Here is a 20447-nt window from a genome sequence, read left to right on the forward strand (position 1 = left end):
TTTTGCAGAAACCTCTGCTTCTTCCTTTGTTTTTCTGGAGTGTTTGTACTGCTGATTTCTGTCACCAGAGAGGAAAACACGATTGAAGTTCTCAGTAGTGAATGTTTTTCCTCTGAGTCAGAGACAAACCAGCTCCCCATGTTCCTGCAGGGTGATGCCATGTCCCCAGGGATGACATTCATGAGATGGGAGCAGAGGAGCAAGTAAATGAAGAGGCATAAATGAGAAAATATCTTCTGTCAAAACCCCGAAGAAACAGAGGAAGTATTTCCTGGAACTGATGTAACTGTCACTTTTCACCTTAAGAGGTACTGAGATTTAAATATGATTTCCCTTTGACAGAAAATGGGATAAAAACTACAGTCTTGGAGCACTTCTGGGCACAAAACTAAGTATTCTGAAATCATTTGTTTAATCCTCAGCAAAAGTGTGTTGACTTCAGCATCTCTAATACTGGAATTAATCAGTGGTTTTAATTATTACCCTTTAAATTCTGGAAACAAAGTGGGCCATGTTTGTGGAACCATTTGGATTTAGCCGAGCCAGAATTTTCAGATGGAAAAAAGGTGTAGTCAGATCCATTTTGGGCAGCTCCAGAATTTGCCTCTGTATGGCTGTTGTTTACCCAGGGCATTGACTGGGAATGTTGATCTGGCTCTCTGCAGCTGTAACGGGCCATGTGCTGTTTGGGAAAGGGTTGTGGCTGTGCCTGGATTGGCAGCCACTGGGCTGTACCAAGTGCTGGGGAGAATCATGGAATTGTTAAGGTTGGAAAAGACCTTTAGGATCATCACATCCAACCATCAACCCAGCCACCACCATGTTCACTATTAAACCACATCCTCAGGTGCCACATCCACATGTTCTTTGAACGCTTCCAGGGATGGTGATTCCACCACTTCCCTGGGCAGCTGTTCCATTGCTTTAAAACCCTTTCCACAAAAATGTTTTCCTAATATCCAATCTAAATTGGGAGCAGCAGAGCGAGGTGTGTGTCTGTGGTCAGCGATGCCTCCTGCAAGAGGGAGGGGGGACAGTGCCGTGACCAGCTGCCACGGGGGCAACCATCATCCTCCTGCATTGATATTCCTGAAAAAAAATGATCAATTGATCAAGTGTGAAGGCTGGCAACGAGGCTTCAAATCCCAGCTGTGAGGTGCTGCTGCTGCCAGAGGAAGCTGTGCGGGGAGCAGATGTGAAGGAGCATCTGTGCGCTGTCCTCCGAGGCAGCGGGTGGCTGAAGAGCTGCTGTGGGTAAACACCAGCTGTGTTTGCTCTGCTCCCAACAGTGACAGGGCTTGGAGGTGGAGAACGGGATAGTCTGACCCCGTGGGGAAAGGCTGATTTAATGCTGCAGCAGTTGCACAACAAACAGAGCACGGAGAGGAGCGTGAGCTGGAAATCCTGCTGCCGGCCCCGCTCTGCTCCCACAGGGTGGCTGTGACCCCGTGGCTGTGCTGAACTGCTGGAGATTTCACCCAGAGCCTTCCAGGGACTTCATTAGGTTAAGTAGGGGCTGTTTTCAAGCCTGTCTGAGCCTCGAGGAGGGTTTTGACCCTTTCAGGGAGAGGACCATCTCATTCACTGTGCTGGGAGAGGAGACCTGCAGGCTCCAACGTGTGGGACAAGGGCTGGGATGGGAGTTGTGAAAGGCAACTAAAAATACGAGATAAATCTGCTGGAAGCCAGACTTGGAGAAGAACTCAGCTGGGAAGGAGATGGACATGTTTAACAGGGAAAGGAGCAGCTGTTCAGCATCCCTGTGGTTCCAGTGCTCCCTCTGTCTGGAGGGGCTGGAGGAGTTTGTTCCTGCTTACATGTACATGGCTTGGCTTTGTGTAGGAGCAAGGAGGTGACTCTGTGGGCTGTGTCCAGGTCAGGGCAGGCTGAAATTTGTGGCCTCTGTGTGCTTACTCAAGTAAACCTCTTGACTTCCCTTCCAAGCGGTTTTGGATGCTCCCCCACTCCAAACAGATTGGTTCTTGTGGGAAATGAGGGGTTTGCGTGTCTGCCTCAGGCAGCACGAGTTGTTTTTAGGCTGTTCTTGGTCCTGGTTGGTTTATGACAAGGTGCAGCTTGCAGGTTCTCTTACCACTGCCTTTTACAAGGAGAATTAAATTAAGAGCTCGTTTCTGGGAGGTGGATCTGGAAGAATGAGAATGATCTGACCTGTGGATGTTACAGTTTGCAGATCAAATTAAGAGGCAGAGTTAGTTTTAAACTGCACAAAATAAGAGCTCAGAAGGAGGATTCACTGCAAGCCTGCAATTATAAATGAAAAGGTTCCTTGGAGCAAATAACAGTTCTTAAAATTAGACCCAGTAATAGAGGTGTGTGGGGATAGTGCAGTTATCACCTCAAGGGTGAAGTGGAGCAGGTACAGCAAGGAAAGAGGTTACACATTTCCTAAAAAGACACCTTAGGGAAGAGCAGCTTTTTCTGCCTCTTAAATTTCGATTTCAGCTGATGATTTATGTGAATTAATAAAGGGGGAAGACAGGGTTTGAATAGTTAAATTTCTGAGCTTCCCCTTAATGCAGTGGGAAGAGGGAAGTTGATTAACTGCATCAAAGTTCCACCAGAATTTTGGATGGAGATTTCTGTGCTTTCTGATAGCACTTCATGTTGATGGGCTGGGAAATGCTAGGAGACTCTTCTGGAAGGGCTTGATCCAACGGGCAGTGTCTCCTGGTTTATCAGTGAATGCTTTTCCACTTGTATTCCCATGCTCCAGCATCCAGCCTGCCCCTTGGCTGGGATTAGCAGGGTCTTCCCTGTGCTGCTGGATGGAACCAGGCCTGGGTGACTTCCAGCAGTTCCCATTACAGAAGGAACACCAACGTTCCTGGGGAGGAAGGCGAAGCTGGCACTTACATGCAACACTGGGACAGCGGAGCCAGGATGGAGGTTTCATCGTGGGAATGCCGCCCAAACCTGGGGGTAAAGCAAAGAGCAGAGAGTTCAGTGCCTGCCCAGCCCCTTCCCCCCTCCCCTCCCTCCTCCTGCAGCCTCACCCTCTGGCATTGTCCAGGTGCAAGAGGAATCCGTCGTCCCCAAACTTGGTGAACATTTCGTAGTGGTGACGGTCCATGTTCCCTGGCAAAGGGCAGACAGAGGACAGAGTTTCCCTTGCCTGTGACCTGGTGGTTTTCTAAACTATCCTGTGTTTTCTTTCAGGTCTACATGGAATATTTGTTGCCATGCTGGAAGCGTTTAAGATGCTCAGAGCTGCTGCTTTCACCTTGCTGGGGAGTGGGCCGGGGTGAGTCTGGGGGGTGCTGTGGGCAGACAGCAGCCTCCCCAAACTGTCTCTGGAGGAGAAGGGATGGCCTTGAGAAACTCCATGGCATGGGAGAGAGGGCAGGAAGACTGATGCTGAAGGCCTACATGGGAGGAATGTCCTTCCCCCTCCATCATACCTGTTAGGAAGTCAAAGATGGCCATGTCCACGATGTTGAGCAGCCGGTTGCCGTTGCTGTAGGGGTAGATCTCCCTCACTGTGTTGCAGTAGAGAGGATTCACTTCCCACCTGCAGGAGATGGAGAAGGGGGAGACTCACTCAGCTGCAGCTGCTGTGTCCCAAGAGCCCCCCAAAGCCTGGACTTAAACCTCCCTCCTTGTGCTCGCAGGAGGTTGGAATTCAAACCCAGCCAATGCCCAGGCTTTGAGAGTTATTAGATTAATTATGAGCACCCTGAACCTTCCTCTGCCTGCACCGTTTCTGTCCGTGTGTCCGTCCCCACGTGCTCCCTGCAGTGCAGATATTATGGGAAGCAGCATCATTTACCCACTTACTCCTCTTTTCCATCAAACGAGTAGGACCGGATCCAGGGGTTGGGGATGGAGAGCCGTGGTGCCAGGTTGAGGGAGGGCAGGAAGGCAGAGAGGGACCCTTCCAGGAGGTGAGGGTTCCCACACACCGCATACTCCGTCTTGCACATGTAGGGGCACTTGGCAAAGAAGCAGACGTTGCTGGCTGGGAGGGGAAGAGAAAACAGGGAAAGGAGCTGTGATCTCCAGGAGGCTGTGAGGTGGCCTGGGCTGACCCCTTCCCCACTGTGGGACACTGACTGTGTGTGCTGTGACACAACCACCTCAGGGATGGGAAACTGCCAAATCAGGGATTTTGTCTGATGGACAGACCTGGTCCCGCACTAAGGGAAAGGTTAGGAAAAGAGGGCAGATGAATAGATCTGGTGGATGATTCCAGCTGCAGGCTGGGAGAGGGACACCTCTGCTGTAACCATGTCTTTGTGCACCTGTTCCACCCAGGAATTTCAGTTCTGCACCACAGTGTGAGTCCTGTGGCCCCTTCTGCCTGCAGGTCCTGCCCTTCCTCCCACCACGGACCCACAGAGGTTTGGTTTAGGTTGGAAGGGACCTTAAAGACCACCTGGATCATAACTTGCCCCACCCCAGCTGGCAGCAGCTGAAGGCTGGCCCACCTGGTGAGACGAAGAACACGCTCTGCAGGACCTCGTTCTTGGTGACCTCCAGGATCTCCTTGGTGACGTTGATCCACCTCCCAACCGTGGGCGGCACCCTCCGGAAATCCAGGATCCTGCACGGAGGGCACAGTGCACAGGGACATTGCTGCACAGGCTGGCACAATGGGATGGCAGATGCTGCCCTCACCCCTTCTGCCAGGGAACCAGGAGCCTTCAGACCACTGTACCCATGTGGGTTTTTATTTCTCCCAGATTCCCTCTAGCAAAAAGCCATTTTTTGCCTCTCTGGGCCAAAATGTGGCTGAGTTTGGATTTTGGTATTTTAACAGCTGCTGCCAGGAACAATCTGGATGTTCTCCAGGATTCCTGTCTCTTTCCCTAACAGGTCTTGCCTCGGTTTCTCCCATCCCCTTGCACACAAGTGGGGTCCTTCAGGGGCCAGAACAGCCCTTCAGGCCCTTCTACAGTGTTGGTTTGACACAGAGAAAAGATGTTGATCCTGGTACAATGTGGCTGAGGAGACACCCCATCCCCCTCAAACCCGGCTGATTCCTCTAAAATATTCTTAAAAACCTCAGGGCCTGGGGCAGGAAGGCATTCCTGGCAGAGAGTGGGAAGCTGCTGCTGATTGCTGAGTCAGTAACACGGGGTGAACCCAGCTAATGCTCTGCTTTGCTCCTTGGGTAATGCCCTCTGCTCCTGGGAATCAGGCACAAAACAGGATTTAGCCTGTTACTTATTGAGCAACATTTAAAGGGAAAAAAAAAATATTTGCTTTCATCCAGCATCTTTCAGCTCTAAAAACCACAAAGCACTTCAGCAAAGCAGTCTGGCCTCATTTTTGTGGCAGTGGAGCTGCAGAGGGAGCTGGTGGTAGCTGAGTCAAGCAGAGTCACTGTGGTGATGTAGGGGCAGAACTGGGAAGGGAATTCAGCTCCCTTCTTTCCCTTGCTTGGAGTTTGAGCTACAGGACTTAGCTTAGTCCTGCTTATCCTATAGGAATTAGAGACCCCTATCCACCATCACCATCAGGGATCACCTTCCCTTGATGTTCAGTACTCATCCCACCGAGGGGAGAAAGGCTGCTGCCCTCATCTTCTGAGAAGGGTGTATTTGATTTTATTAAACACAAACCCTGCTGGAAAGAGGTGCCAGGTTAATTGTTCATTAGCTGAGGGCTTAAAACTGCATCTCTGCAGTTTACCTCCATCCAAAACACATCTTGATTGCTGATTGAGCGTGTGACTCCCTCACTGGGAGGGCACCCAGGCTGCACCCAGAGCTCAGCATTGCACTTGGGTGCAGTGGAGGGATGTGTGTGTGTAGCTGTGTGACAGCCAGGTGAGTATCTGACCTGTTCCAACCTGGACTTCACCTGTTCTCTTGCAGTGGCCAAGGCAAAGCTGACTCCTGGGGGGTCAGGTGAGAGCCAGAGCCACCCCATCCCCAAATAACACATCAGCTCCCGGACGGTGCTCCAGAGCAATCCCTTCCCTGAGGCCAGGCAGGGCTCAGCACGGATTTTCCTGTGCCAAAGCTCTCCGTGGGCAGAGGAGCAGGCCCTGGCAGCAGCAGGAGGAGGAGGAGGAGGCCGCTGCTGTGGCAGGTGCTCACCTGTCCAGGTGGAAGGCGGCGATCTCCGCGTTGTGCCGCTGGAAGTCAACGAAGTAGAAAAAGTCCTCGGGAGTCTCTTCCTCGCGTTTCTGCCTGGGAGGGAGCAGGGGGTGAACCTCACCAAGCTGCCAGGCAGCCTGGACACAGACTGGTGGCACACAGGGGCAGCAGGTGGGCTCAGGGACAGACACTGTGTGGCCACGGGGCAGAGCTGCAGGTGCCCAGGCCAGGACCCAAAGTGCCCAGTGCCGAGCTGGAGCCATCGCCTGCTGTGCCAGGGAGCAGCACTTGCACCCTGTCTCAGTGCCAGGTGGGTGAGGGAGGCAGAAGGGCTGATTGTGGGCTCTGAATCTGCTTGTGCCAGAGCTTAGACCCCCTTGGGACAGTCTTTCAGGTGGGTACAGCATCAAGGGGTGCTGGAGGCTGTGCTGTGCCTCTCCTGACCCTGTGAGAGGCAGAGAAAGGCTCAGGTTTGATGCTCTCATGTCCCTGAGGTGGGAAACCAGCTCACCTAATTCAGTTTTCTGGCTGCCACACAGTGGCCCAATATGTGCAGCACGTGGATTTGATGCTCAGCCTCCCAAGCAGCTGCATGGAACAGAAAAGCCCACAGGCATTGTGGAGCCCTCCTGGCTCAGCTGAGTGCAGGGATGCTTTCCTTCCCCTCCAGGACCTGTTGGACACTGATGGACACAGGGCAGAGGTGGATGGAAACCAACAGGAGAGGAGCTGGCTGCCCTCTGAATGAGGAAACCACGCTGCCAGGTGCCCTGCCCGTGCATGGACAGTGAAGTGAGGGGGAACAGACATGAAGAGTCCCAAGGGGCTGCAAATAAGTGCAGAAGCAATTTAAAACTGTTTGAGGTGAGCTGGACTGATGGCTGTTTCTTGGAAACACTCGTGGGAATCCAAGGAAAAACAAGGTAAACTCCCAAAGTCAGCTGGGGAAGAGGAGGAAATGAGCAGTCCCTAATGGCAAAGCTCTCAGGAGAACAAGTGTCCTGAGGTCCTTTGCAGTCTGGCATTTGTGAACTGAGAAATATCCAACATCAATAGCAGTGTGGGAACACTGGTATTTACCCTCGTGTGTTCCTGGGATGGTGTGAGCAGCCAAGAATAATTAAACCTGCTCAGCTGTCCAGGTAGCTGAGTGCAGCAGGGGGAAGGTGTGGCAGTGGTGTGGCTGTCCCTGCCAAGGATGCTCACACCCCTCACTCACAGCAGGGTTCTGCCTCTGCAGGGGGCTCAGGGGGCTCTGATGGTGTTCTTACCTCATGGGCTTGAACATGGCTTTCCCAAAATCCTGGAACCTGAGGACCAGCTTCAGGTGGACACCACTGGGCTTCACGACTTGGGGAGGAAACAAGATGTCAATGGGCTGGGCACGCCCCAGTTACACACCAGCACAGCTCAGCTTTCCACCCCAGCAAGTGCATCCCATCACCCCTTCCAGCTGCTCCTCTCTTTCTAGTTATTTTTCCTCTCCCCCTCTCTCTTGTACCACAGAGATTTCCTTCCAGCCCCTCTCCCAACAGCCTTTTGTTATGTCCCCCCCGGGGGCTCTTTCCTCCTCCCCAGTAGAAACCAGTGGTACACCAGTGTCCTGGTACCCACTGATATCAAACAAGCTGCTCATGGAAGTGGTGGAATCATCATCCCTGGAAGGGCTCAAAAACCATCTAAACATGGCACTTGAGGAAATGCTTTAGTGGTGGGCTTTGCAGTGCTGGGGGAACAGTTGGACAGGGATGATTTTTTGGAAGTCTTTTCCAACCTTAAGGATTCCATGGTCTACAATCCCAGCCTCTGCTGGGGTGGAGGGGTTTAATGGGAGGGAGAAGGGCCTGCCATTGCCTGGCTTTGCATTCCCCTGGCTGAGGCTGGGATGGAGGAGCTGGGGATGGGGCCAGCTGAAGCAACGGGGTGCAGGGGTGAGCCCCAAGTGTCACACTCACTCTGGCTGCAGTCACAGGCTCCCAGCAGTGCCTTCTCATCCTGGCTGTAATCTGCAAGGGCAGGAGCAGTTGGTGAGACCCTGCTGGGCTCCATCTCCAGCTGCAGACCCCCCCCTCCCAGGCTCCAAAGGTTTGCAGAAGGGATCTGTGGGGGCTGGAGCCCCCCAGCCCTAAGCAGCTCCCACCAGGCCCATCCCAGCTCCTGTGGCAGGAAGGTGCTCACCGGCACTGATGGTGGGGAACTCCTGCATGTCCCGGAGGAGCCTGTTAACAACGGGGCTGGAGCGTGGGTAGAGCCCATCCCTGCTGATGCCCAGGTGGAACTGCAGCCAGCTGGCTTCTGGCCGGAGCGGCACCGGCGCTGCCGGGGAGGTCAGGTTGAGCTCCTCCCTGTAGAGCTTGTGTCTCCTGGAAGAGAGCAGTGACAGGGTGATGAGGATGAGCCACGGGATGGGAAACCCGAGTGCTCCAAGCCTGGAGTCTGTTGGGGAGTGGGGAGGGTGCCAGGAGCAGAGCTGGAGGGACATGGGGTGGATAAGGGCTCTGGGTGCCACCCGAGGGGAAACTGAGGCAGGGAGCAATGATTGAGATGGTCAGTCTCACAAACTGTGCCACCTTCTGCCTCTGGAAAGCCCTGGAAAGCGACCTCAGGGAAACACAAGGGACTCTGTTGTCTTTTCCTCATCCCAGCAGGACCATGGAGCTCAACTGCATCTCCAGCATCACAAAGAGCTGGTGTGGGATGGATGCAGTGCTTCCCAGAGGAACCACAGGCTCCTGGCCGGGTTTGAGGAGGGAAGGTGATGTGACAGCAGGTAACTTGAGTCTTGACTGCTCAGTGAGGTGTCTGGGAAGCCCAGGAGAACAACGGGGTCTTGTCTGTCCACAGAGGACAGTCTTTATAGTCATTACATCTCTGACAGAATTTTTTCCTGAAGCTGGAGGTCCCAGGTAGGGAAAAAAGTCACTGAGAGCCACAAATTGCAATTCCATGGGCACATTCACAGCCCTCAGCTCGGTGAGCAGGGATGTCACAAGGCCATCTGGCAGCATCCTGCCCATTGTCTCTTAAAATCAAGGTCCTACCCAGGCCTTTCTTGGCAGGTGGAGCTGAAGGGGTCTCCCAGGTTCAGTAATGATCCAAAACCATCTCTGCAACTAGTCAGCATTTTCCTCAGCCTCAAGACCTCCAAGGCTGGGACCCACACTCTGGAACTGAGAGGTCACTCACTCCACCCAGCAGTGACAGTTTCCCATTAACTCTGCCCAGGCCGTGCATGGAGCAGCCAGTCCTGACAGAGGGAAAGTTCAGTTTGCACTGGAAGTGCCAGGACACATCTCTGAGAGCAAACAGGAGCTGGGGGCTGATAAGGAGTGGGACACTAACCCAGGCTGGGATGGAGTGGCTGGAGAGAGGGAAGTCCCACACGCCTGGCCAGACCTCAGCCAGAGCCTGAGCTCTGGGAAATGCTGCTGACCATTCACCAAGGCATTTATCACAAGGCATTTATCATATTATTATAAAGGGCTCCTGGGTGGTGGTTGTGGTTTTTTCCATCATCTTTCTCCATCCAAGCAGGTTAAACAGCGTGATTAGTCCAGGCTAACTGCAAGCAAGGGATGAACCTTCCGGAGGTGAGGGACATGTTTCAGTAGTATCCTGGGAAACATCCAGGAACTGGAGAGACAGGTTGCATGTACAGGTCACAGGAGCCTGTTCCCTCTCCCAGTTTGTTTGTCTTTCCACTGGACCAGGTCAGCCACAGCACGAAGTCCACGTGTGTGTGGTCAGAGGGAATGGTGCTGGAGCATTTCCCTCCTGCTCCAGCTCTTTGCTCAGGCTGTCTGCAAAGGAGGCAGAAGCCCCCCTGTGCACAGGCATGTGGCCCTGGAATGCTGTCAGCTCCAGTGGATGTGCCCTGACCCTTCCATGCTGCTGCCCTGCACCAGGTTTCCTCGTGGACAGTTCTTTGAGGCACAACCTTAACCCTCACCACAGCCAGGGACATTAAACCCCAGTGTGATGTAGAAGAATGACTCAGGATTTTTCCCTAGGGAAGCTGCCCAAATATTTTACCATATTTGCTCTCCTGCCTCCCATGCACACAGGCTGTTCCCCTGGGGTGGCAGTGAGCAAGGGATTACCAGTGGGGAAAAAAATGCAGTGGTTATGCAAGGGGAGGCAGATCCCAGCCCTGCACCCACATGGGCCCTGCCCTGGGTGAGCCAGCCCCTTCCCAGCCTTTAAACCCAAAATACAGCTCCCTCTGCCTCCCTGTTTCCTTCAGGATTCCTGAAATATTTCCCTGTAAAAACAGATCTCTGCAAAAAGGCATAATGATATAAAAACAGGGTTCATTTTTACCCTGCTATAAATAGCCACAGGGTTGCCCTGGCTCTCAGCTGGGCTGGGGGGGTGCTGAGAGTGAGGTGACACTGGGCTCAGGCCACCAGTGCGCTGAGTTTGGGGTTTTGAAGCTGCTCCTTCAAGGATAAAAATAATCTCTGGAGTTTTTAAGGGTTCTGGGTTTTGTTTTTTTTTGGTTTTGAAGAGGTGTGGATGGGGTTTTTTTGCCATTTCCTTCCTGCATCCCCATCAGTCTCTGCAGCTGGTTCTGCATCCTGCAATCAAACTCCTGGTCCTGATTGAAGTGCTGGGGAACAGCACAGTGATGGGCAGCAGCCAGAGAGCTCCGTGGAGGGGGACAAGCACTGCCGTGCTCCCCTTGGCCAGGGGTATCCGAACGGGACATGTCCTGGGGCCACTCCAGGAGCTGGCAGAGTCCCCGGCCAGATGATGTCCATCTGGCTGCAGAAATGAAGACAGACACGCTGTGCTGGAGGTTAAGCTGCAGCTTGTTCCACTCAAGAGGAGCATCCTGCTGCTCCAAAAGCTGCTCTGCCAACAGCCAGACCTACGGGTGGCGGAGAAACGTGTTGTCACCCCGTCACCTCTTCACGCTGCAGGAGAGGATCCACATGGACACTCAGCTCTCACCTTCTCCTGCCTGGGTGTGGAGCTGCTGTGGACTTCACTCCTCAGTCCTCAACAGCAGCAGCAGCTTTGCTAAACCCATGGACTGGGAGGGAAAGCCATGGATTCCTGGCTCCCACGGGGACACTGCCCTTGGCTCTCAGCAATTACAGAGATGGCTCCTTCCCTGACCGCGTTGGAGAGGACACGGGCTCTGCAGTGCTCCTGGTGAGGGAGGAATTCCTCCATCCCCACAGCAAACTGATGGTCTTCTGAAAAGCACCAGCCCTGGCAAGTGCTACCTGATTCTCTGTTCAATTTGCAGCACCAGTGGTTGCTGGCAGGTCGTTGCAGAGGTCGCTCTGTGTCACCTCGTCCTGTCCGTGCTCCCCGGAGCTTCTACCCGCTTATGAGCACCACATATTTTATTTCAAGGTGACTGAGGAATAATCAATACCCTGCCTCCCTTTCCTTCCTGGAGGAGCAAAGTGAAGTCAGTCAAGGACAAACGGTACCACGACGTTCCTCCCGGACACGTCACAACCAAAACCTCGGAGCGGGAGGGAAGGTGCAGCCACGGCTTCATTGCAAACACCACGTTTAGACAAAGTGGTAAATAAAATCAGGGAATGTAGACTTCTACCTGAACAGCCAGGGCTGTCCTGCAGGTGAGGTGTGGACACAATGCCAGCGCTGCAGAAAGAGCTCAGCACCAGGGGCTCAGGGCTTCTGATGGTGCAGCCACCAAGCCTGAGCTGTTTCAGTTTAAATCCCCTGTTCCCACCAGGATTTTTCTTGGGAAATGCCCATCTTGGGAAATGTCCATCTCGGTACCCAAATCCTGATGTCTTCAGGAGGCACTGCTCAGCTCTGAGAAGGTGCACCCAAGGCAGGTCTGTGGCACAGCCAGGGATGCCCAAACCCACCATCTGTGGACTTCAAGTGATGTGAGGAAGGATCCAACGTGCTCCAGACTGACTTGAGCCAGGGAAGAGCCTCATAGGGGTGATCCTGACTGAGCACACGGGGTAGTTCCAGACCCTGAACCATGGAGGTTGTTTGTTTCCTTCCATTAACACTTCCCATCATCTCCTCCTGCGAATCTCACATGGAACCAGCACTGGGTGAGTCCCACAGAAACAGCAGGGACAGGTACCGAAGCGGAGAAAGTGGGAGCTTGGGAATCCTGTTCACTCAGCTCAGCAGACATCAAAGAGGTGGCAGGAGGAGCAGGGGCCGCTCTGGTGCTGGAAACCAAACTTGGCAGTGGGGAAGTTCCAGGACAGGGATCCTTGAGGTGGTTCCCAGGAGATGCTGCTGTCCCTTTGCAGGTGAGGTGATGCTGTGAGCACTGGGAGCTCCGTGCTCTGTTGTATCCCAGTTTGTGCATGAATGGAAAAGCTGCTGGGGTGCAGGGAGGAGCTGGGGGGTCCTGGGGGATGCTGAATGTTTCCAGCTTGGTCCCAGCCCTCCTGCAAGGGGGGTTAGATCAGGGGTCCAGGGTCCAGCTGTTGGATCATGCTCACGTGGTTGATGTTTGGAGTTGGTGTCACTGTCACTGTCCCCCCACTTTGTGACAGTCCCACCCCAAGGGTAGGAGATGGGGGAGTTTTCCTGCAGCCATTGCTGGGGCTGGGAGAGGCAGCAGGAGGAGGACTGAGCTGGGGATCCCCTTCCCTGGGAATCTGTCAGCAGAGATGGGCAGGACACATCCCAGGAAGGTGCCTCCCAGCTCTGCCTGTCCATGGGGGGCTGGTTGTTGGGGAGGGGGGTGATGGGAGGGCAGTGGGGCAGAGAGCCAGAAATGGGGTGCAAGCTCGACTGGGGGTGCCAGGGGACACCCAGGGGGTTCTGTTGCCATTCCCAGGCATGGAATGCTTAAGCAGGGGAGGGGGGGCTGGGAGAGCTGAGGTACCTGTACAGGAGGTGCCCATACAGGGAGTGCCTGGCAAGAGTGCACCCAGGACATGCCAGTGCAGGGGCACCTGTACAGGGAGTGCCCAGGAAGGGGGTGCTCAGGAGATGCAGGAGCAGGGAAGGTGCCCGGGAAAGGGGTTCCCAGAAAATGCCCGTGCAGGAGATGCGCTCACAGGGAGTGCCCAAGAAAGGGGTGCCCAGGAGATGCCAAGGAAGTGTATTCCCATGCAAAGGGGGCCTGAGAAGAGGGTGCCCAGGAGATGCCCATGCAGGGATTGCCTGGGAAGGTGGTGCTGGTATAGGGTGTGCCCAAGAAAGGGGTGCTCAGAAGATTCCCGGGAAGGGGATGTCTGGAAAAGGGGCACCCAGGAAAGGGGTACTCAGGAGATGCCCATGCAGGGGGTGCCTGGGAAGGGCGTACCCAGGAAATACCCAGGAAGGAGGTGTCTGGGAAAGGGGTGCCCAGGAGACGCCCGGGAAGGGGATACCCATGCAAGGGGTGCCTGGTAAGGGAGTGCCCAGGAGGTTCCCAAGAAAACAGTGCCCAGGAGATGTCCAGGAAGGAGGTGCCCATGAAAGGGGTGCTCAGGAGATGCCCATGCAGGAGGTGTCTGTGAAAGGAGTGCCTGGGAAAGGGGTGCTCAGAAAAGGAGCGCCTGCAAAGGGAGTGACCAGGAGGTGCCTGGAAAGGGGGTGCCCAGGAAAGGGGTGCCCGGGAGATGCCCGGGAAGGGAGTGTCCATGCAAGGGATGCCTGCAAAGGGAGTGACCAGGAGATGCCCGCGCAGGAGGTGCCCGGGAAGGGAGTGCCCAGGAAAGGGGTGCCCAGGAGATGCCCGGGAAGGGGGTGCCCGCGCAAGGGGCGCCCAGGAGATGCCCGCGCAGGGGATGCCCGCGCAGAGGGTGCCCGGAGCGGGGGTGCCGCGGCGGCGGGACGCACCTGTTCCAGCGAGCCGCCTTCCGCCGGTAGTAGCGCAGGGCTTCGCGGGCGCCAGCAGCGGCTCGGCGGGGCGGCGGGGCGGTGCGGTACAGCGGGTGGGCGAAGAGGCGGCGCAGCGCGGGGCGGCGCGGGGCGCGGGGCGGCGGGCGCGGGTCGGGGGTCCCGGCGGAGGGGGGACGGCGGCGGCAGGGGCGCCCCACGGGGACGGAACCCTTTGCCCCTGCGCTCCGCGCGCGCCCGCGGCCAGAGGTTTGGAAGTAGAGGTCGGCGGCCAGCAAGAGCCCGAGCAGCAGCAGCACGGCCGGGCGGTCCCGGCGCGGCCCCGGCATGGCCGGTGCGGGAGCTGCGGGGCAGGGACGGGCACAGGGCTCGGGGACCGGGGACGGGACGGGGACGGGGACAGCGCCGGGCGCGCCGCCGGCCGGCTCCGGGGCAGGGCGCACGGGGGAGCTCGAGCGGCGGAGCCGGGGGTGCGGGCACCTCGGGGCGGGGACCGGGCTGGGTGGCTCGGGGCCCGGGGCGGGGGATCGGGGGTGGGGGGACGGAGCGTGGGAGTCACCCCCGGCGAGGGGTGCGGGTCGCGGTGCTGGCGGGGGATGCTCCCGAGCGGTGCGGGGACCGAGCAGAGCCGCCGCCCCCCGGAGCACCGCCCGGCCGCCCAGCGCAGCCCCCGGGCAGGTGGAGGGGTCGCCCTCGCCCTCGGCTCCTCGGGGGCTTCGTCCCTTCTCCCGAAAGTGGGAAGCCCTCCCGGCGGACCTTTGGCAGGAGCGGGAGGGGGGCGGGTGTCGCTGCTGCGGGGAGGGCTCGCGTGGGTGCGGGGATGGGGGCGCTCGAACAGCTCTGTGTGGCTGCGGGCTGAGCCACGGGGGTCTGTGCCCCCACAGCTGGGCTGGCAGCCCTCCTGCCTGCCGTGCTCTCTGGTGGACGGTTCAGACATTGCTTGTATTTTCTTAATTCCTAAAAAAACCCCCATATAGTTGAGGAAACTCCTCCCTGCAGTTCGCTGGGAGAGGCTGGGCCGTGGGGATGTGCTTGGGGTGGGACCCATCGGGCTCATCCTGGAGGGATGGAGAGCCCGGCTTCAAGCGGGGTGGGGAGCCCAGCAAGGGACAGGTTGGAGAGCACCAGGCCAAGGGAGGGGAACGGAGGAGAAACTGGCTGTAAACAAGGGGAGCGTGACCAGACTAGCCTGGCTCCAGCACCGTGCTGAAGGCAGAACAAAAAATAAACTGCAGAAAAAGCCAATTATGTTTTCAGCTGGCTGGAGCAGGGCTCGGTTCTGCGTGCAGCACGGCCAGGGGAGGCTCGGGGAAGTGTCCTGGGATCAAGGGGTTGGGACTGTGCAAACAGGGTGAACCTGCTGGCTGAGCATCTGTCCTGGAGCCTGAGAGGGCCCTTTGGTTGAGGAGGGGAGAGAAGACGATCCCGGGCTGAATTGTGGCTGGAGGAAGGTGGAGCACATCTGTCCCCTGGGTCTCTTGATCTTTGGAAGTCAGGGGCTGTTCTCAGTTAGAAATGCAATTTCAAAATTCCTTCATCTTTTGATATTCGGGTTTCAGGTTTTTGGGGTTTGCTCTAAACTTTTTTTTCTGTAATACCAAGCTTTATGTGTTTTCCACAGAGTGTCAGAAAAATCATAAGCACAAACTGCAGCTGGTGCTTCTGTGGCCAGTGAGGATCAGTGGGAGCAAATGAGGTGCTCCCCACACTGCTTGGCTTTTGGAGGCACTGGCTGTGCCTGTCCTTCTCTGCCCTTTGGGGACAAAACTGGTGTAATGATTGCACTCGGATTCCTTCAGGCTCCAAACCAGACAAGAGGTATCAAGAGGGAAAATTTTAGGGTCCTGCCTGTATTGGAAAGGCTTGGGGGGCACTTGGGCAGGCAGGGGCTCTGCTCAGAGGTGCTGAGGGTGCAGGGTTGGGGTCTGCAGGGTGGGAAGCCACAGAGCTGATCCTGTGGAGAGCTTATTTAAAGCTTTAATGATATGTTTTGGGACATCATCTACGCCTGAACATTCCTCCACTGCAGTTGTGTGGAAGAGGGAGGGAGAGAAGGAGAGAAGAAACTTTCAGGATATAAAATTGGATGTAAATAAGGGGGGAAATGATCTCTGGCTCTCTGGTTGGGTTGCTTAGGAGAGAGCAAAGTGTGTTGTGCTGCAGCTGCACACTCTGTCCGGGAACACCGAGGTCCTCAGTCCCTCCAGGTGACCTGGCAGCTTCCCCAAACCAGTGTCATCATAAGCCCGATACAAAGCAACAGCCTAACAGGGACTAACAATAGGATTCTTATTTAAAAAAAAATAAAAAAAATTAAAAAAGATTAACCAGCTGAAGTTAACAAACCTTGGAATTCAGCAAACCCGGATGAATCACCGGGAGCAGAGCCTGCTCCGTGGCTGCCAGCCCGCTGAAGGGCACTCACTGCCTCACTCCAAACTCAAAAGAGCAACTTTCGACAAACACTCCATCAAAAAAACTGGCTAATACTTGCTTGGCTCCTAATCCTCCCTGAGCTGTTTCCCCGTTGCTAATCTCTCCCAGGAACCATTAATAAATCTTGCCTGGTTTGCAAGGCTGATTCTGAACAAAGGCACCAGGAACCAGCAGTGCCCGGGCCCGTGGCTCTGCTGTTTGCACGCTCCGCAGGAAGATCGTTTCGCTTTTAATGAGCCCACTTAAAAAAGAAACAAAAAGTAATAAATCAATCCCATTAATCTGTAATAAATCCAAGCGCTGAGGTCCTTCCCAAAGCCTTCAGTGACTGCCAGCTCCCCACGTGCTGGGATGCAAAATCACTGTTATTATTTAGAACAACTCAGCAATGGCAGTGCTACCTGGGCCGTGCCTGCCCAGCGATGCTTCCCTGCCCATCCATGGCTCGGAGTCCCTTGGGAGCAGGGGGGATCCCTCTGGAGTTTGTCTCCATCCCTCAACATCTCTCTGTGTCCTGGTTTCTTGGTTGGTGGCTCTGCTGCCAGGCTGTACCTGGTCTGTGTGTAGCCCTGGCAGTCCCTGGGCTGCAGCTGAGCATCACTCCCCACTCTAGGGCTCTGCAGCTTGGAAAGGGTGGATGTGTTCCTAAAATTAACCTGGAAATGCTGCTTTGATAGGCCACTGACAGCTACAGCGGAACCAAATTAGCGTTTGGAACTACCATGAGATAATTGGCCTCATTTACTATTTAAAGATGGGGGGAAAAAACCCTCCCTCTTCCACACAACTGCAGTGGAGGAATGTTCAGGCGTAGATGATGTCCCAAAACATATCATTAAAGCTTTAAATAAATGTATGATGACATCTCGTGTTAAAAAAGACTCCCTTTGTGTTTCAGATAGGAACCAGGAATCCTTTTCAGAGTCGTGTTTTAACAAAGGATATTCCTCTTGTTTTTCCAGACACGCAACTTACAATATTTGGAGTTGTAAGTATGTCATTTGAATTCTTTCACACAGGGTGGATTTAAAAATCATCTTCCTTAGAGATGCCTCTTACTTGCCAAAAGGTAAATTCCTCTGTCTGCTGCTTTTTGTCTTTTTTACTTGAAATGCTGCAGGGCTGCCCTGGTCCCACCCTGCAGATTGCAATGTTTGGAAAAGGGAGGAGATGAGAACTATCCCTTTCTCACTGACATTAATTACAAGTGTTAAACACCAAGGCAGCTACACAACATTACAGACAAAATAAAAACACGAGTTGGAGGAGCCAAGTTCTGCGTTTGCTGCTCCACAATCAAGATGTGTCTGAGCACATCATGGCATGGATGTGCCAGAAGCACATCCCTCAGTTCCAGTCCTGCTCCTGGTCTGGCTGGTCCAGTCAGGACTCAGAGAACCAGGTCCATCTTTTTCCTGTGTGATGGTGGTGATGGTTGTGGTGGTGGTGGTTGTTTTGTTGGTCATGGTCATTGTGGTCCCCAAAGTGCATCTCCCACCCTTGTGCCAGGGCTGGGGTTTATTTCCCAGGGAAGGTGGTGCCTCTCACAAGGTGTTTGGTGGGGTCCCCTCTGCCTGAACCCCCCAGGACTGAGGATTTCCCACCACCAGGGTTGTGTGAGATCCCTCCCCAGCCTGTGCTGGGCTGGCTTGGTGGGAGAAACCTTCGCTGCTGCTCTGGGCCGTCTCACGCTCTGCCTCGGCTTGTAATTAAAAATGAAATATTTGGGCTAAGTGCTGAAATTAAGAACACATTTTTGATAGCTAACAATACAGAGGAAAGCCCTGGAGACCCTGATAGGGCAATTAGTGCCTCTCCACTTGCATTGGAGTCTTTTGAGAGAGGAAGCCTCTGTTCACTCCAGGGGATTTTTTGGTACAAAAATGCAATTACAGGGTATAAAAGGGAACATTTAGAGACATGCAAAGTGGGAATGAGTCTGGAGCCTCCTTTGCCGCAGGACTAGGAAGGCAGAAGGTAAGAGGTGCCCCAGGCATGACACCCCTAACACTTCCCCTCCAACCTGCCAGCCCTGGCAGCAGCTCCCATCAACTCGTGGTTTCATTTCCCTCCCGTCTACCTCTCCTGGCTGCTGTTCCAGGCTCGGCTGCTGTTCCAGGCTCATCTCTTGGCCTCAGCAAGCTCCCAGCTGCTCCAGGCTCGGGAGGCTGGGTGGTTGCTATCCCAGTTGGCAATGAGCTTTTGCACTGCTCAGCACAAACCGGAGGAATCCACCTCCACGGTCCAAGCGAGTGGCCGTCGTGTGCCGGGGCCGCCTCCTCCAGCACAGCTCTGCTTCCCCCCTCCCTCTCTCCCTCTAAGCATCTCTGGAGCTGGTGTGTTGTTTAGAACAAAGCCTTGAGGGGCTGTGGCAGCTTCCCATGATCAATCCCAACACCAAGTTGTCCCGAGAGGATGAGCAAGCCGTGAGCCCTCACACGGTGCGTGGGGGATGAGGAGGCTCCGCTGCGCTCCCCACGCTCCCACCTGAAATCCAACGGATGGACACCAACCCTGGGGGCCTAAAAAAGTTCTGCAGCAAGCAGAGCTCGTGGAGGAAGGTGGTGGTGACCTGCACAGAGCCAGCACAAGGGCAGGGCTGCCTGCACGTCCCTGCAGAGCGGGTGACACGGGGCTGTTTGTCTTGGACGTGCTGGGATGGGCTGGAAAACAGCACTGACCTCTTGAGCAACACTGGGGGGTTTTGGCCGGCCGGGCAGTGGCTCAGCTTGTGTTGAGTTTATAAGACCTGATTTCCAAGATAGGAAAAAACCAAAACAACCCTGTCCAATGGCCAGACTCGCCCTTGGCAAGGAGGAAGGGAACAGTCGGTGTCGTTAAAGGTTAAATAACAGCAAATCACATTTCTCGTGCCGGGCTGTGTGTGCACATTATTTAATCAGTGTTTAGTTTGTTGAATTACTTTTATTGGGAGTTAACTGTGTAGTGGTCTCAGTGGAACATCTGGTCCATGATTTGGAAAGAATATTCTTTGACCCTTGCTGATGGCAATTATTTTTGGAGACAAGTGGAGGCTTTAGAGGCATTAAGAAGATAAAATGCAGATTGTTTGCGGAAGGGTTTTTATTTTATTTTAGTGGCTTTCAGAGAGAGGAAATTTTATTATTTTTTTGGTCTATTCTTAGCAGACAGTGCAGTGGAAACCGAGCAGGAGGGCTGGGAAGAGGCACAGATGTTCCCTTTGCCATTGGCTGGGCCAGGCACCCAAACCCAAGGCAGAGGGTTTGAACCTCCCTCCAAAGCTGCTGCAACATTTTCCAAGACTTGCAATAGCTCCTCTGCCCACCAGTTTCCCAGTAAAATCACTGAAGGCTGGTGTGGGACTCTCTGTATAATAATTTGAAAGCGTGACAGTGGATGGGACAAGGATAGTTTACAAAGCAGAGAAAATGAAGGGCTCTGTGCTTCCTTCCATCGATGGGAAAATCACAGGTGGATCCCAAACTTCCAGCTCTCAGCCCAGCACCAGTTCACCCAGACCACAAAAGAGAACAGCCAATCTCCCATTTGGAAGCTGTGATGGAAGATGGGACACCTTTATCCCCAAGAGTAAATACTCTGAGAAAAAAAAAAAAAGGCAGCATTAATTTATCAGTAGCTAATAAGTATCTCATGAGTTAATTGTTGTTGCACATTGGATCCCTCCATGGAGGAGGCTGGCTGACTCCTCTGTGTCTGCAAGAACACTGATTTCAATTATTTAGGGGAAAATATACAATCCTGGTTGCTGTTTGCTCTATGATGGTGCATCTTGTCCCAGGGAAAACCACAGGCAGACAGGCTGGGAAATTATGGCTGTTTTTTTAGCAGGAAGATAAAGTAGAACTGTTAAAGCAGGAAAGGATGGATGCTTGGATATCGTGGGGGCATGTTGTTATGGGTAAGATCATGGATTTGAGAAGGACCTTGAGTGGCTTTGGAAGGGCCAATAATACTAATATTAATACTAATACTAATACTAATAATACGAATAATACAAGTATCACTGGTGTTTTATTCCAGCGCCACTATATATGCATTGATTTTTTGGAAATGCCCTCATGTTTCAAAGCTATGAAGGGAAGAAAAGGAAAGGGAGTGAACTTCTCAATCACAAACTGATTTTCAGTGTTTATTATACTAAGAGGAGGGGGAGAAGCCCTT

The 20447-nt window shown here is 54.1% G+C and overlaps 1 protein-coding gene and 1 long non-coding RNA gene across 3 annotated transcripts in view; one reads left to right on the forward strand and one right to left on the reverse strand.

Moving 5' to 3' along the window:
• FAM20A (FAM20A golgi associated secretory pathway pseudokinase) overlaps nucleotides 1-14176 on the reverse strand; it is a 19198-nt gene extending 5022 nt beyond the window's left edge. For both annotated transcript variants that reach the window (XM_029959992.1, XM_018073042.2), the window contains exons 1-10: nucleotides 13848-14176; nucleotides 8241-8425; nucleotides 8018-8068; nucleotides 7334-7412; nucleotides 6063-6155; nucleotides 4446-4561; nucleotides 3796-3976; nucleotides 3420-3529; nucleotides 3015-3096; nucleotides 2875-2934 (exon numbers count right to left, since the gene is read on the reverse strand). In XM_029959992.1, coding sequence (XP_029815852.1) covers nucleotides 2875-2934; nucleotides 3015-3096; nucleotides 3420-3529; nucleotides 3796-3976; nucleotides 4446-4561; nucleotides 6063-6155; nucleotides 7334-7412; nucleotides 8018-8068; nucleotides 8241-8425; nucleotides 13848-14176 — 1286 coding nt within the window. The remainder of the gene's footprint in view (nucleotides 1-2874; nucleotides 2935-3014; nucleotides 3097-3419; nucleotides 3530-3795; nucleotides 3977-4445; nucleotides 4562-6062; nucleotides 6156-7333; nucleotides 7413-8017; nucleotides 8069-8240; nucleotides 8426-13847) is intronic.
• A 1121-nt stretch (nucleotides 14177-15297) lies between these two features.
• LOC112841102 lies at nucleotides 15298-17272 on the forward strand. Its single transcript, XR_003212739.1, has 2 exons — nucleotides 15298-15665; nucleotides 17182-17272. It is a non-coding gene; the product is annotated as an uncharacterized LOC112841102 (long non-coding RNA).
• The last annotated feature ends 3175 nt before the right edge of the window (nucleotides 17273-20447 follow it).

Source organism: Manacus vitellinus, unplaced genomic scaffold, assembly GCF_001715985.3.
Source record: "Manacus vitellinus isolate BGI_N305 unplaced genomic scaffold, ASM171598v3 scaffold_24_pilon, whole genome shotgun sequence".
Classification (NCBI taxonomy): Eukaryota; Metazoa; Chordata; class Aves; order Passeriformes; family Pipridae; genus Manacus; species Manacus vitellinus.